Source organism: Mustelus asterias, chromosome 7 (assembly GCF_964213995.1).
Source record: "Mustelus asterias chromosome 7, sMusAst1.hap1.1, whole genome shotgun sequence".
NCBI lineage: Eukaryota > Metazoa > Chordata > Chondrichthyes > Carcharhiniformes > Triakidae > Mustelus > Mustelus asterias.
This window is the reverse complement of record NC_135807.1, coordinates 60,315,876-60,330,983: the sequence shown is the minus strand read 5'-3', so window position 1 is coordinate 60,330,983 and position 15,108 is coordinate 60,315,876. Positions and strand designations below refer to the sequence as shown.

The 15,108-nt window shown below is 41.9% G+C and overlaps 1 protein-coding gene across 2 annotated transcripts in view; it reads left to right on the top strand.

Annotated features, from left to right (window-relative positions):
• Positions 1 to 15,108, top strand: part of LOC144496096 (nucleolar protein 4-like) — a 339,666-nt gene that overhangs the window by 88,401 nt on the left and 236,157 nt on the right. For both annotated transcript variants that reach the window (XM_078217066.1, XM_078217065.1), the window contains exon 4: positions 6,760 to 6,872. In XM_078217066.1, the coding sequence (XP_078073192.1) occupies positions 6,760 to 6,872 (113 nt within the window). The remainder of the gene's footprint in view (positions 1 to 6,759; positions 6,873 to 15,108) is intronic.

The window sequence follows — 15,108 nt, the reverse complement described above, 5'->3', positions numbered from 1 at the left end:
GCTCCAGAGAAAAAAAGTCCCAGCTATCCAACCTCTCCTTATAATTCAAACCATCAAGTCCTGGCAGAATTCTAGTAAATCTTTTCTGCACTCTTTCTAGTTTAATAATATCCTTTCTATAATAGGGTGACCAGAACTGTATACTGTATTCCAAGTGTGGCCGTACCAATGTCTTGTACAACTTCAACAAGACATCCCAACTCCTGTATTCAATGTTCTGACCAATGAAACCAAGCATGCTGAATGCCTTCTTCACCACTCTGTTCACCTGTGACTCCACTTTCAAGGAGCTATGAACATGTACCCCTAGATCTCTTTATTCTGTAACTCTCCTCAACGCCCTACCTTTAACTGAGTAAGTCCTGCCCTGATTCAATCTACCAAAATTAATCACCTCTCATTTATCTAAATTAAACTCCATCGGCCATTCGTCAGCACACTGGCCCAATTGCTCAAGATCCTGTTGCAATTGGAGACAACTTTCTTCACTGTCCACTATGCCACCAATCTTGGTATCATCTGCAAACTTACTAACCATGCCTCCTACATTCTCATCCAAATCATTAATATAAATGACAAATAACAGTGGACCCAGCACTGATCCCTGAGGTACACCGCTAGTCACAGGCCACCAGTTTGAAAAACAACCCTCCACAACCACTCTCTGGCTTCTGGCAAGAAGCCATTTAGATACCTCGCGCTGGATCCTGTGAGATTTAACCTCATGCAACAACCTACCATGCGGTACCTTGTCAAAGGCCTTGCTAAAGTCCATGCAGACAACAACTACACTGCCCTCATCTACCTTCTTGGTTACCTCTTTAAAAAAAACTGAATCAAATTTGTGAGACATGATCTTCCACTCACAAAGCCATGCTGACTGTTCCTAATCAGTCCTTGCCTCTCTAAATGCCTGTAGATCCTGTCTCTCAAAATACCTTCCAACAACTTACCCACCGCAATGTGAGGCTCACTGGCCTGTAGTTCCCAGGCTTTTCCCTGCAGCCCTTTTTAAACAAAGGCACAACATTTGCTACTCTCTAATCTTCAGGCACCTCACACGTGACTATCGATGATTCAAATATCTTGGCTGGGGGACCTGCAATTTCCTCCCTATCCTCCCACAATGTCCTAGGATACACTTCATCAGGTCCTGGGGATTTATCTACCTTGATGCGCTTTAAGACTTCCAGCACTTCTTTCTCTGTAATATGTACACTCCTCAAGACATCACTTTGTTCCCGGTGAGCTGAAATTGCTAATGGATTCCCTCTCTTTACCCTTCCCCTGCATTTCAAATTTGTCATCATCACACTTCTCCTCAAAAAATACCCTTGGCTCCTCAGTCCTTGCAAACTATTGCTCCATTTCCAGTCTTACTTTCCTCTTCTCAATCCCTAAGCATGATATCATCTCCCAAATCTGTGCCCATGTTTCCCTGAATTCCATGTATGAATCGCTCCAATCAGATTCCTGTCCCTGCCACAGCAGTGAAAAGGTTCTTAACGAAATTGCAAATGACATCTGATGTGACTGTGACTAAGGTAAACAATGCATCAGCATCCTTCTTGGCCTATCTACAGCCTCTCACATGGTGGGCCACAACATTCTCCTTCAAAACCTCTCCATTGTCATCCAAATGTCTGGGACTGCATTTAACTGATCCCCTTCTTACCTGTCTAATTATGTAGTCAGCAAAACACCTGCAATGGGTTCTCTTCCTCCTCCTCCACATCCTTCTCCACAGAAACCTCACCAAAGAGGTAATATATTACACTACATACCATGATTTCTGTTAGAGCTCTGGGTTAGCAGACAATCACTTCTGAGTTTGAATAATCTGATAAGTGGTATTGCCTGCTTCTTGCATGTTAGTGGCCATGTAGAAACAGTCTCCAGCTGATGTAATATGGATGAATGTGCTCACTCATTAAATTATATAGCGCAAATGGAGGCCATTAGCCCATCATTCTTGTGCTGGCTTTTTGAAAGCAACATCCAATTAGTCCAGCACCCCTTTGTCTTCCCCATAGCTCTGCAATCCCTTTGCTTTTCAAGAATATTCAAATTCCTTTAGAAAATTATTACTGAAACGGCTTCCACCACCCTCTTGTGCAATCCAGATCATGATTATTTGCCGTGTTTCATAAATATAAATAATTCTCATCTCCTGCCTCTGATTTTTTTTTCAGTTACCTTAAAGCTGTGTCCTTTGGTTACTGACCTTTCTCCTCGTAGCAACAATTTCTCATTATTGACTAAATCAGAATGCTTGATAATTTTGAACACCCTGTTAAATCTCCCTTCTCTGCTCTGAAAAGAAAATTCTCAGCTTCTCTGGTCTCTTCACATATCTGAATTCCCTCATTGTGGGAATTCTAGTAAATCTTTGCTATACACTCTCCAAAGCCTTGACATCCTTTCAGTGGTTAGCACTGCTGCTTCACAGCTCCAGGGACCTGGGTTCGAATCCCGGCTCGGGTCACTGTCAGTGTGGAGTTTGCACATTCTCCCTGTGTCTGCGTGGGTTTCCTCCGGGTGGGCCGGTTTCCTCCCACAGTCCAAAGATGTGCGGGCTAGGTTGATTGACCATTCTAAATTGCCCCTTAGTGTCCCGGGGTGCATGGTTAGAGGGGTTAGTGGGTAAATATATGGGGTTAGGGCCTGGGTGGGATTGTGGTTGGTGCAGACTCGATGGGCCGAATGGCTTCTTTCTGCACTGGAGGATTCTAAAGTGCAGTGTCCAAAATTGGGCAGAATACTTCACTTGAGGCTCAATCAGTGATTTATAAAGGTTTAATATAACTTCCTTGCTTTAGTACTCTGTCCCTCTTTATAAATCCACAGATTCTATCTGCTTTTTTAATAGCCTTTATCATTGTGTCCTGTCACCTCCTAGTTTGTGTTTGTAATCCCCAAAGTCTTCCACTGCACTTCATTTAAATTATACATTTAATTTGTATTGTCTATCTTGATTCCTCCTTCCAAAGTGCATTATTTCACACTTCTCTGCATTAAATTTCATGTGGAATGTGTTTTTTTTCCATTCATTTATGGTATGTGGGCACCACTGGCAGGGCCAGCATGTATTGTCCACTCCTATTTACATTTGAGAAGATACTGGTGAGCCATCTTCTTTAATCATTGCAATCCATGTGGTGAAATTACTCCCACTGTGTGGTTAAGTAGGATTTCTAGGATTTTTACCTATTGGTGCTTGCACCCAATCTGAAAAACACTGTTCACCACTGCTCTCTGCTCTCTGTCTGATTGCGAATTTTGTACCTGTGTTACAGCTGCCTCTTTAATCCCATGAGGTTCTCTTCGGATGGCAGTATATGTGTGCACCCCTGCCAGCCTGCATATTGGTTGGAAAAGGGATGGTCAGGTATTATGCTGCAGCACAAAGGGTGCTGCACACAGCAAGTTCTTTTCAAAACAGCTACCATGACCCGAACAAAGAAAATTACAGCATCGAACAGGCCCTTCGGCCCTCCAAGCCTGTACCGACCATGCTGCCCGACTGAATCAAAATCCCCTACCCTTCCGGGGACCCTATCCCTCTATTCCCATCCTATTCATGTATTTGTCAAGACGCCCCTTAAAAGTCACCATCGTATCTGCTTCCACTACCTCCCCCAGATTTCCAGGCACCCGCCACCCTCTGTGTAAAAAAAACTTGTCTTGCACATCTCCTTTAAACTTTGCCCCTCGCACCTTAAACCGAGTAATTGACTCTTCCACCCTGGGAAAAAGCTTCTAACTATCCACTGTGTCCAAGCCCCTTTATAATCTTGTAGACTTCTATCAGGTCGCCCCTTAACCTCCAGTGAGGACAAACCAAGTTTCTCCAACCCCTTCTCATAACTAATGCCCTCCATACCAGGCAACATCCTGTTAAGTCCTTTCTGTACCCTCTCCAAAGCCTCCACATCCTTCTGGTAATATGGCGACCAGAATATTCCAAGTGCAGCCTAACTAAGGTTCTATAAAGCTACAACATGACTTGCCAATTTTTAAACTCAATGCCCTGGCCGATGAAGGCAAGCATGCGGTATGCCTTCTTGACTACCTTCTCCACCTGCGTTGCCACTTTCAGTGACCTGTGTACCTGTACACCCAGATCCCTCTGCCAGTCAGTACTCTGAAGGGTTCTGCCATTTACTGTATATTTCCCATTGTATTAGACCTTCCAAAAATGCATTACCTCACATTTGTAGGGATTAAACTCCATCTGCCATCTCTCCGCCCAAGTCTCCAACCGATCTATATCCTGCTGTATCCTCTGACGGTCCTCATCGCTATCCGCAATCCCACCAACCTTTGTGTCGTTCGAAGGCCACATCAGTCTCCAGGCTCATTCAAATAGTCAGCCACCTCACCAGTACCAGTGTGCTTCAATTTGGGGATGGCAATTCAAGAGTAGTGGTGGTATACTACATGCTGTGGAACTTTATCCTATTTAACATAGGTAATAGAATTGATGGACACTGGGTTGCAATTGATCACTTCCTGTACTTGTAAGGGTATCTGACATAGCAAGAGTTAATGTGGGACTGGGCAACAGTACTACCCACGATGTGATGTAAAGAGACACATGACCTGAGACTATGGTCAATTGTGAACTGGACAGAGACCTTTGTAGAAGCAAAGCTGGAGTTAGCTCATAGCTTGGACTATATCATGTATATATGTATATAGTTATGTGTTGGTAATAAACACAATGTTTAGCCATACAAAACTTAGAACCTCTTTGTGAGACCCACTAAAAATGCACTGTCTTGTCTGAACAAACAGTACATCTTTGACTTGCTTGATATACCTATTTACAGCAATTGAATAATAAAAAGTGCTGATCTTAAAGGCAGCCTAGCATTGTCCTGTAACCTAATTATGCAGTGTAGTGAAGACCCTCGCAGCTATTGCCAGTAGATTCGGCCTGCAGTTCTATAACATAATTCAGAGTTGATTCTCTTGATAAATGCAACCTCTACATGCACTATTACTGGGTTAACTGGAAGTAGAAGCATCTTGGTGTCTATATTCTGAAGCTGGAGTAACTATGATGCTTGATCAAATTGATCTTCCTTTTTATCCTTCCTGAAAGCAATGCAGATGAAAGGATATTCCCAATCGATATCCCACTGTTGCTGTTTTAGAATGAAGGTGGCTGTGAAGATGCCCAAAGAAATGGATATTAAAGCAACAATCAGCAAGGGAAAAAAAAACAAATTTGAAAATTGGTTCAAAAATAAAGATTTCAACTTACTGATGCACATGTTGTGCGTTGAATTTAATTCAACCTTTCTTTGTTGCGCGTGGAAATGTTGGACACGTTTTAAGCAGAGTGTAGTTACCTCCAGCATTATTGAAGCATCAACAACAAAAATAGGGTATGATGGCATCACCACAATATTGTTGTATCATTTATATACCCAATTTGGGAAGGTGTTTCTGATGTCTAATATTTATGGCACCAGAAAATTCAATGTTTAAGTAAAATTGGTAGGGGATTGTTTTACTTTCTGCTCTCAAAAAAACATAAGAACATAAGAAGTAGGAGTAGGCCATTTGGCCTCTTGAACCTGCTCCACCATTCAGTGAGATAATTATTGATCTGATTGTGACCATAACTCCACATTGCTGCGTGCCCTCACGCACCCTCCCTCACAACCCTGGACTCCTTTGTAGATCAAAAACTGGCTAACTTAGTCTTGAATATATTCAATGATCCAACTCCAGCGCTTTCTGGAGTAGAGAATTCCAAAGGTTTGAGAATCAGTTAGTTTAAATAGGGAAACATACTATTTTAGTGTTGATAATCATTTCACATTGTATGATGCTAATATTATTTTTGTATTAGAAGTGTAATATTTTGGAAAAGTTGAAGAGGACAACTCCTATGGGAGATGATATATAATTATTACTCCTATGTCAGTTTTTCTTTGTTTGAATTGATGCTTTCTGCTCAGTCAATGATGAGCAATAACTATTATTTTAAGTTTTAAAGGCAGATGGCAAAGTCCTGATTTTCCCGTCCCTTAGTTGTATGGTAGATTCTGTTTGTAGTTGGTGGGTTACAGTCCAGCCACTGAAGTGATTTGTTTGTCTTAACTATTGTTGCTTAACCTTCCTCCAGTCCTGGGTTTATGATTTTGCTTCCTACTGCCTGTGCTCACAAAAATGACTTGCATTTATATAGTGCTTTTAGCATAGGAAAGAAAACCAAGTACCTCACAGATGCATGAAGATAATCAGCATCAAGCGTTGGATGTAAATATTAAGAGTGGTTACCAAAAATGTTGAAAAAAAGATGTTTTTTATTGTTCCTAATGGTGGAGGAAAGTGAGTTTAAGGAAGGAGTTATACAGAGTGAGACCTAGCTGGTGAAGACACAGCCACCAGGGGTGAAATGAGATCTAGGAGGATGCAGAATAGAATTATAAATTTGAGTGGGCCAATGGAAGTCAGGGGGTCAATGGTGATGCGATGAAGGAGAGACTATAGATGACAAGGGGAGCAGGAAAGTAAAACATTCCTGCCCAAAAAAATGGTGGAAAATGAAACTATTTTGCTTTTAACTTCAACTTAAAGTTTTGTTTGATCATTTGAAAGTCTTTTTTCTCTTCTGGTGTGGGCCCATGCCAACCATTTCATTTATTGATAGCAGTAGCTTCCATCACCATGGCAGCATTCTTTTAAACAGATAAATGGATTCAATATGTGATACATGTGAATTTCTCTTTTCCTCTTTTCTAGAAAATGAAAAACCAGCTTCTTTGGTGACCAGTATGATAGATTATAATATGCCTATAACAATGGCCTACATGAAGCACATGAAGCTGCAGTTGCTGAGCTCTCACCAGGATGAGGTACAGCACGTTTTCAAAGAATAAGTATCTGAATTACAATTGCACAAAATAAAATGCTACTTGCAGGTATAATTTAAATTGAGTAAATACAATATTTTTGGTTGAAATTATTAGAGTTTTAATGCATAATGTCGATAGAGTTTAATTTGAACTTTACCGCTGGTGATAACTGATTTAAAATTCTTAGCCTAATTTAAACTGTTTAATGCCTTTGTGAAAATATTAAGAACTCAAATGTTAATCTTCATATACCATAAATTCAAAGTTATCAATAATGCAACATTTTTGTTGTAGTTTTTGATTCTTTCCAATGTTTGGTGATCAAAATAGAAGCAACACATTCTTGCCCAAACAGACATATAAAGGAAACATGAGGCTGGATTTTCAATCCAGGATGAGGGACCCAATGCCCAAATCATTTCCAGGCCCCAATCCCATGTTGCGTCAATATCAATGGCATAATGCAATTTTGATATCCAAAGAGCCAAATTAGCCTGAGGATAGGTTTGGCGCCCAATTAGCAACACTAGTTGCAGCTGGATACAAGGCCCAGTAACTGAGGGCCATTTAAAAAGGCAGACAGCAGCTGTGTCTGGCATTGCCACTCAATGAAGCAGTGAAGCAGCAGGGACCTCAAAGGAACAATGCTGGCATAGGCAGGTATCCAGAATTTTCAGAAATATTCCCTGAGGCTTTAACAGGTGAAGGGCAGGATTTTACAACCGTGTTCACCCCCAAGACTGGAAAATTCTGCCCGAGGTCAACGGATCTCTGCATGGTTTGTGTCCTGCCTGCTACGATTCCTGTGGTGGGCTGGATGGAAAATTCCAGTAAGAAGTCTCCTAACACCAGGTTAAAGTCCAACAGGTTTATTTGGTAGCAAAAGCCACTGGCTTTCGGAGCACTGCTCCTTCATCAGGTGAGTGGGATTTCAGTTCACAAACAGGGCATATAAAGACACAAACTCGATTTACAAGATAATGGTTGGAATGCGAGTCTTTACAGGTAATCAAGTTTCAAAGGTACAGACAATGTGAGCGGAGAGAGGGTTGAGTACAGGTTAGAGAGATGTGTATTTACCCCAGTCCAACGACGGCATCTCCACATCATGGAAAATTCCACCCAGAGTGTTCACTATCAGGGATGTTTTGTTCTCAGTGTTCGGAATAAATCTGCCTAGAGAAACAAAGAAGACAAGGATGGAGGTTAGCAGCCAGGGAGTCACCGGACGGATGTGTGTGCAGTGCAGAAAATGATTCAATAACCTGATGAGGTCTGGTAAGGTGAGAGGCAAGTGACACCTGAATGACAGGTCTTTAACTCTGTTTGCACCAGCATGAACGTGAGCTGAGCCACTTCCCATAGTTCTCTTTAGCTCAGTCAGATCAAGTGGCCAGTTGCATTAGAATAGAATCCCTACAGTGCAGAAGGAGGTCATTCAGACCATCGAGCCTGCACTGACAACAATCGCACCCAAGCCCTATCCCCATCACCCCCACGTATTTACACTGCTAATTCCCCTGATACTAAGGATCAACTTAGCGTGGCCAATCCACCTAACCTGTACATCTTTGGACTGTGGGAGGAAACTGGAGCACCTGGAGGAAACCCCCGCAGACGAGAGAATGTGCAAACCCCACAGACAGCCACCCGAGGCCAGAATTGAACCTGGGTTACTGAGGAGTGTAACATCTTATGTGGATTTCATGCTGGAATAGGTGACAGAGGGTAGACTAATCATAAATCTTTCTCTCCTCATTCTGTAGAAGGGAGTGTATAAACTTGCGGGAAATCTTTCGAATGGGTGGTGGTCCATACCCTGACCCCAATGGAGGAGGCAGTGCTGGAGATCACTAGGATGCTATGGCAGATCATGCCGTGGGTGATGGGAAGCTTGTCCATTAAAGTATTTAAGTGGCAATTGAAGACCCCTCCTGTGAAAGAATTTGTTGATGCTATTTCAGCAAAATCCATATTGACTTTAGTAACAAAATCACGAGAAAATTTTGGAGGCCTCATTCATTATTGAAATAGTTTCCCACACAGCATATCTTTAACAATTGCATACCTTTCCCCTTTACCTTGCACAGAGTTCTTAAGTCTAAGTGGTACATTTTTATTCATCAAAATTTTATTCATCCTCTGGTGGATGGAGCTATTACAAGGGGGCATAACTATAGGGTTCATGGTGGGAGATATAGGAAGGATATCAGAGGTAGGTTCTTTACGCAGAGAGTGGTTGGGGTGTGGAATGGACTGCCTGCAGTGATAGTGGAGTCAGACACTTTAGGAACACTTAAGCGGTTAATGGATAGGCACATGGAGCACACCAGGATGATAGGGAGTGGGATAACTTGATCTTGGTTTCAGATAAAGCTCGGCACAACATCGTGGGCTGAAGGGCCTGTTCTGTGCTGTACTGTTCTATGTTCTAAAATTGCAACCCCTCGGCTACGAGTCAAATTGAGGCAGAAATCACTTGTCCGACCCAGCCCTGTTCAAATTTCACATGTTTCTTGTCATCCAGATAAGTTTCCTGCATCAAAGCTATGTCTACTTTCTCCTTTGTTAGAAAAGATATCATCTTTTCTCTGTTAATAGGATGGTTCATCCCCACACAGCAAAGTTTCAGTATAACTACTGCCATTACTTATTCAATAAAAGAGAATGGGGGATATCAGCATAAAGAAGTTGGCCTTTTACCTGATTCTGATTTTCCCATCCCGCTCGGGTGTGCACCAAAATCCACCTTCCACATCCCTAGCTACACAAGAAGCACCAGCGGCATGTTGTATTGCTGTTTTTGAGTAAATTAGACTAGTCTGTACCCTTCCAAAAAGTTCCAAAAATACCAGTTACCAATTAATGATTCCTTAAACCAAAATAAAATGAACACACAAGAACTATTCCAAACCATAAAGAAGACAATCCTAAACCATTAAACTCTCGGGGTTTTCCTCACTGAATGTGAGGCTTGTTGGGCTATGCCAACATACCTTTCATAATTATATCAAGGAGCCTTTCTCTTCAGAAAAGAAGAAATGAAATGTAATATAAAGAAGAAGAGAACAAGGCGTCCTCTCTGTAATCTCACCTCACCCATTGAGATTGTGATCATATGCCCAGCTCCCAGCAATGGCGCCACTCACATTTATCATGGTTAGAATGATGTACACAGCTATTATAAGTGTATGGCTGGAATTTTACCGGCCCGCCCACTACGCGAATCGGAGCAGCCCAGGGGCGGAGCGTGGGAAAGTTAGTTGATTTTGGGCGGGTGTTTATGGTTTCGAGATGAGCAAGGACTTAAAATCCCACCCTTTATATAGAAAAGGAAGAAGAATATTTCTCATACAACCCTAGTATCGTACAACCTGCGAAGAGTATTCTTTAACTAGAAAGAATACACTGAAGAATATTATTTATTAAAGACATGTATGAGTCCCTTCAATTCTTAAGAACAATACTCGCTGTAGTGTTTCAGTTACTAGATCATCCCTGTCAGAATGGTAAGTACCAACCTAGAAGAAAAGACAATTGTAATGAAAAGGGACAGAGTCCAGACTTTACAGTCAACTGCAATCTGTTACTAATGACATTCAGCTGAGGGATCTGAATTGTTGCCTTCCACGGAGTTCATGAAAGCCATGACTTTAGTCAGAGCTTTGAATGTTTTTATGGAGTTGTTGAATGCCACCTTCAGGATACAATAGGGCATATTGGGCTCCAGTGGCCTTCAGTCATCTTCTAACTTCATCAAAACCCGTGCGCCTTTGTTATATTGCAGCTGAAAAATCTTGAAAGAAAGAGACCTTTACTGCATCATAGAGCAAGGCCCCACTGTGTTTAGCTGCCTCCATCACTTTGTGCTATGAAAACGCATTTTTATGGGTCAAGATTGTTGGTTGTTCCTCGGCCTCAAAGCAAGTAAATGGTATGCCCTTTCTAATTTAATGTGGCCAACTTTCCTTTCAATGTTGAGAAAGTGTGGTAGCCAGTTCTCAAAAAATTTAACTGGGAGCTTGCTCTCAGCTCCTTCTGGCAAACCAATAATTCAAACATTTTTCCTCCAGCCTCCGTTGTCTAGATGTTCCAACATATTGAACATGGATTGTAAATGAGCATCTTCTGAAGAAGTTGCATTTTCGACAGTAAAAGTTCTCTCCTCAGCTTCAGAGGTGGCAAGGGAAGATGGGGTTCTGTGCAGATAGGAAAGTGGACTTAAGACCACAATCAGATCAGACATGATGTTGAATGGCGAAACGTTCTTGAGCAGTAAAATGTCTTACGTTTTTAAGTCCGTATGGAGGTATTTTTTCTCCATCCTGATGGCCAAGCTGCTTTGGGAGTCTTTATTTGCTGCCTTCTGTGCAGGCCAATTAGGGTACTACAATGTGACTGACCTGCTTCAGCACACGCACCTTTCCTGGTGGGACTGCTGAGGTTCCAGAGTGATGGGCCCTCTGATTGGGCCTTGAACCTAAGGGATCATTATTGGTAATAGGCTTGTCAGTAGGAGGGGGCAATTTCAGAAGGTTTGGGACTACAATATGGTCCCTATGACAGGGTCTTGACTCCCACAAGAGAATTCCATCCATTATTTCTCACAAGAATTCATCTGGAGTTTGGCTATTACGATTGAGCCCATTATTTCTTCTTTCCCAATTGATGCTCATCTGCTCCTCTTTGAACAGACCCGAGTTCTCCGTCCTCTTGCGAATATGGTTGCTAAACACTTTACTACCATGGTTAGTAAATTTGACAACATTTATTTGCTATGGCATTCTATCTGCAGATGAAATTGCAAATCAATTAAGGCGAAGGATGACTATTGAGAGGAGTCATTTGTTCCATCTGAAAATTTGTCAAATCTGAACCAAGTTCCCAGAGGTAAAAGAACAATGCTATAATTGGTTATACTGCCTATTTCCCCCTCTAGCCTAGAAACCATACTTCAATAAGTATATAACATTATGATTGGCAGGTAACCTTTTCAGAGTATTTATTCAGTGAAGAATGGAAAAGATTGTTTCAGGATTGAATTTATAATTTCTCCAGTATTGATGCAGCTTAACTCTTTGTGTCAGGTTTCATCTCAAACTGCAGAGGCTGACTGTCACATAAAAGAATTTAACTTGAGTGACTAATATGCTGAAATGCTTTGAAAAGTTTTGGAGAGCAATGCAGTACAAATTTGCTCTGTTTATAAACATAATCAAATAACAAACGGATAGTTTTGTTTTCCTATGTTTTAAACAATTTAAGGAGAAAACTGTCAAAGCTTCTTTAGCAAATCTGGTTAAACAAAGTAAAGATACCTTCAATTGCATTGCTTCTATTATCAAGAATGTTGTTAGGCAAAATGATATTATGGAAAATATTTACCTTTATAGTCAAAAAGCAGAGATCATACAGTCGGGCAGATTGACTAAGAATTTTATTCAGATTATTTAAAAGGAAAATATGCAATCCTGTGAAGAAGTTATCAGTTTTTCAGTCTTTCCTGGAACGTGGGGGTGTCACTGACGAGGCAAACTTTGTGCCTATCCCAAATCGAGAAGGTGGTGGTGAGCCATGGCCTTGAACTGCTGTAGTCCATGTGGTGCAGATACACTTATAGTGCTGTTAGAAGGGAGTTCCAGGATTTTGATCCAGTGTCAATGGAGCAACAGTGATATAGTTGCAAGTCAGGATAGGCTGTGGCCTGGGGGAAATTTATAGGTATAAAAGCAAAATGCTACAGATGCTGAACATCTGAAGTAAAAACAGAAAATGCTAGAAAAGCTCAGCACGTCTGGCAGCATCTGTGGAGATAGAAACAGAGTTGACTTGAGCTAATATGACTCTTCTTTGAAATACACAGAGGCTGCCAGACCTGCTGTACTTGTCCAACAGTTTCTGTTTTTATAACTTGTAGCTGGTGATGTTCCCATGTGTCTGCTGTCATTTTCTAGATGGTAGAGCTCATGAGTTTGGAAGAGGTTGTCGAAGGACCATTAGTGAGTTGCTGCAGTGTAACTTGTATATAGTACACTTGCTGTCACTGTACATTGGTGGTAGGAGTGAATGTTTAAGTTGTTGCAAATTAAGTGGCTGCTTTTGTCCAGGATGATGTCGAGCTGCTTGAATGTTTTTGGTACCGCATTTATCCAGGCAAGTAGAACGTATTCCATCACATTCCTGATTTGTCCCTTGTAAATGGTGGACAGACTTTGGGGAGTCAGGAAGTAAGCTACTTGTTGCAGAATTCCCAGCCTCTGACCTGTTCTTGTAGCCACAGTATTTAAATGGCTGGTTCACTTAGTTTCTGGTCAATAGTAACTCCCCAGGATGTTGACAGCAGGGTATTTAGCAATGTTAATTAGTGCCATTGAATATCAAATGGAGATGGTTAGATAATCCCTTGTTAGAGATATTCATTGCCTGGCACTTGTGTGGCATGAATGTTACTTGCCACATATTTTAGAGGGTGATGGTGGCATAGTGGTAATGTCACTGGACAAGTAATCCAGTGACCCAGGCTAATGCCCTGAGAACATGTGTTCAAATCTCACCACAGCAGCTCAGAGAATTTAAATTCAATTAATTAATAAAATCTGGAATTCAAAGTTGGTATAAGTAATGATAACCATGAAAGTATCATTGACTGTCATAAAAACCCATCTGGTTCATTAATGTCCTTTAGGGAAGGAAATTGGCCATCCTTGCCTGGTCTAGCCTACATGTGACTCCACATTCACAGCAATGTAATTGACTGTTAATTACACTCTGAAATGGCCTACTAAGCCACTCAGTTCAAGGCCAATTAGCGATGAGCAACAAATGCTGACATTGCCGGCAAGACCCACATTCCATCAAAGAATAAAGAAAGATAGAATCATCCCAAGCCTGAATGTTGTCCAGATCAAATGTCCTGCTTCAGTATCTGGGGATAGTGAATGAAACTGAACATTGTGCAATTATAAGGGTGGAACGGTGGTACAGTGGTTGGCACTGCTGCCTCACAGCCCCAGGAACCTGGGTTAGATTCTGGCCTTGGGTGACTGTGTGGAGTTTGCACGTTCTCCCTGTGTCTGAGTGGGTTTCCTCTGGATACACACTCCAAAGGTGTGCAGGTTATGTTGATTGACCATGCTAAATTGCCCCTTAGTGTCAGGGGGCTTAGCAGGGTAAATACGTGGGGTTATGGGGATAGGGTGGGATTGTTGTTGGTGCAAGCTTGATGGGCTGAATGGCCTCCTTCTGCACTGTAGGGATTCTACGATCAATGAACATCCCTACTTTGGACCTCATGATGGAGGGAAGGTCATTGATGAAGCAGCTGAAGGTGGCTGAGCTGTCCTAAGGAACTCTTGATGTGGAGATGCCGGCGTTGGACTGGGGTAAGCACAGTAAGAAGTTTCACAACACCAGGACTTTAACCTGGTGTTGTGAGACTTCTTACTAAGGAACTCTAGCAGCGATGTCCTGAGACTGAGATAATTGACCTCCAACAACCACAACCATCTTCCTTTGTGCTGGATATGACTCCAGCCAGTGAAGTGTTTTCCCCTGATTCCCATCGACTCCAGTTTTTGAGGATTCCTTCATGCTACACACAATCAAATGCTGCCTTGATGTCAAAGGCAGTCACTCACCTCACCTGCGGAGTTGAGCTCCTTTGTCTATATTTGGATCAAGGCTGGAATGAGGTCATGAGTTGAATGGCCCTGGTCAAACTGAGCATAAATGAATAGATTATTGCTGTGTAAATGCCACTTGAAAGCATTGTCGATGACACCTTTTGTCACTTTGCTGATGATTGAGAGGGGGATGTTGGGCTGATAATTCACTGGGTTAGATTTGTCCTGTTTTTTGGGAGTAAGACATACCTGCGCAATTTTCTACATTGTTGGCTAGATGCCAATGTTGCAGCTGTACTGGAACAGCTTGGTCAGGGGTGCAGTTAGTTCTGGATCAGAAGTTTCAGTACTATTGCTGGGATGTTGTCAGTGCCTATATTCTTTTCAGCATCCAGTGCCTTCAGCAGTTTCTCGATATGGGGAGTGAATCGAATTGGCTGAAGACTGGCATTTGTGATGTTGGGAACCTCAGGAGGAGACTGATATGGATCACCCACTCGACATTTCTGGCTGAAGATAGTTGCAAATGTTTTTTGTATTGATGTGCTGGGGTCCCCCTTCATTAAGGATGGGAATATTTGTGAAGCCTCCTCCTCTTAGTTTAATTGTCCACC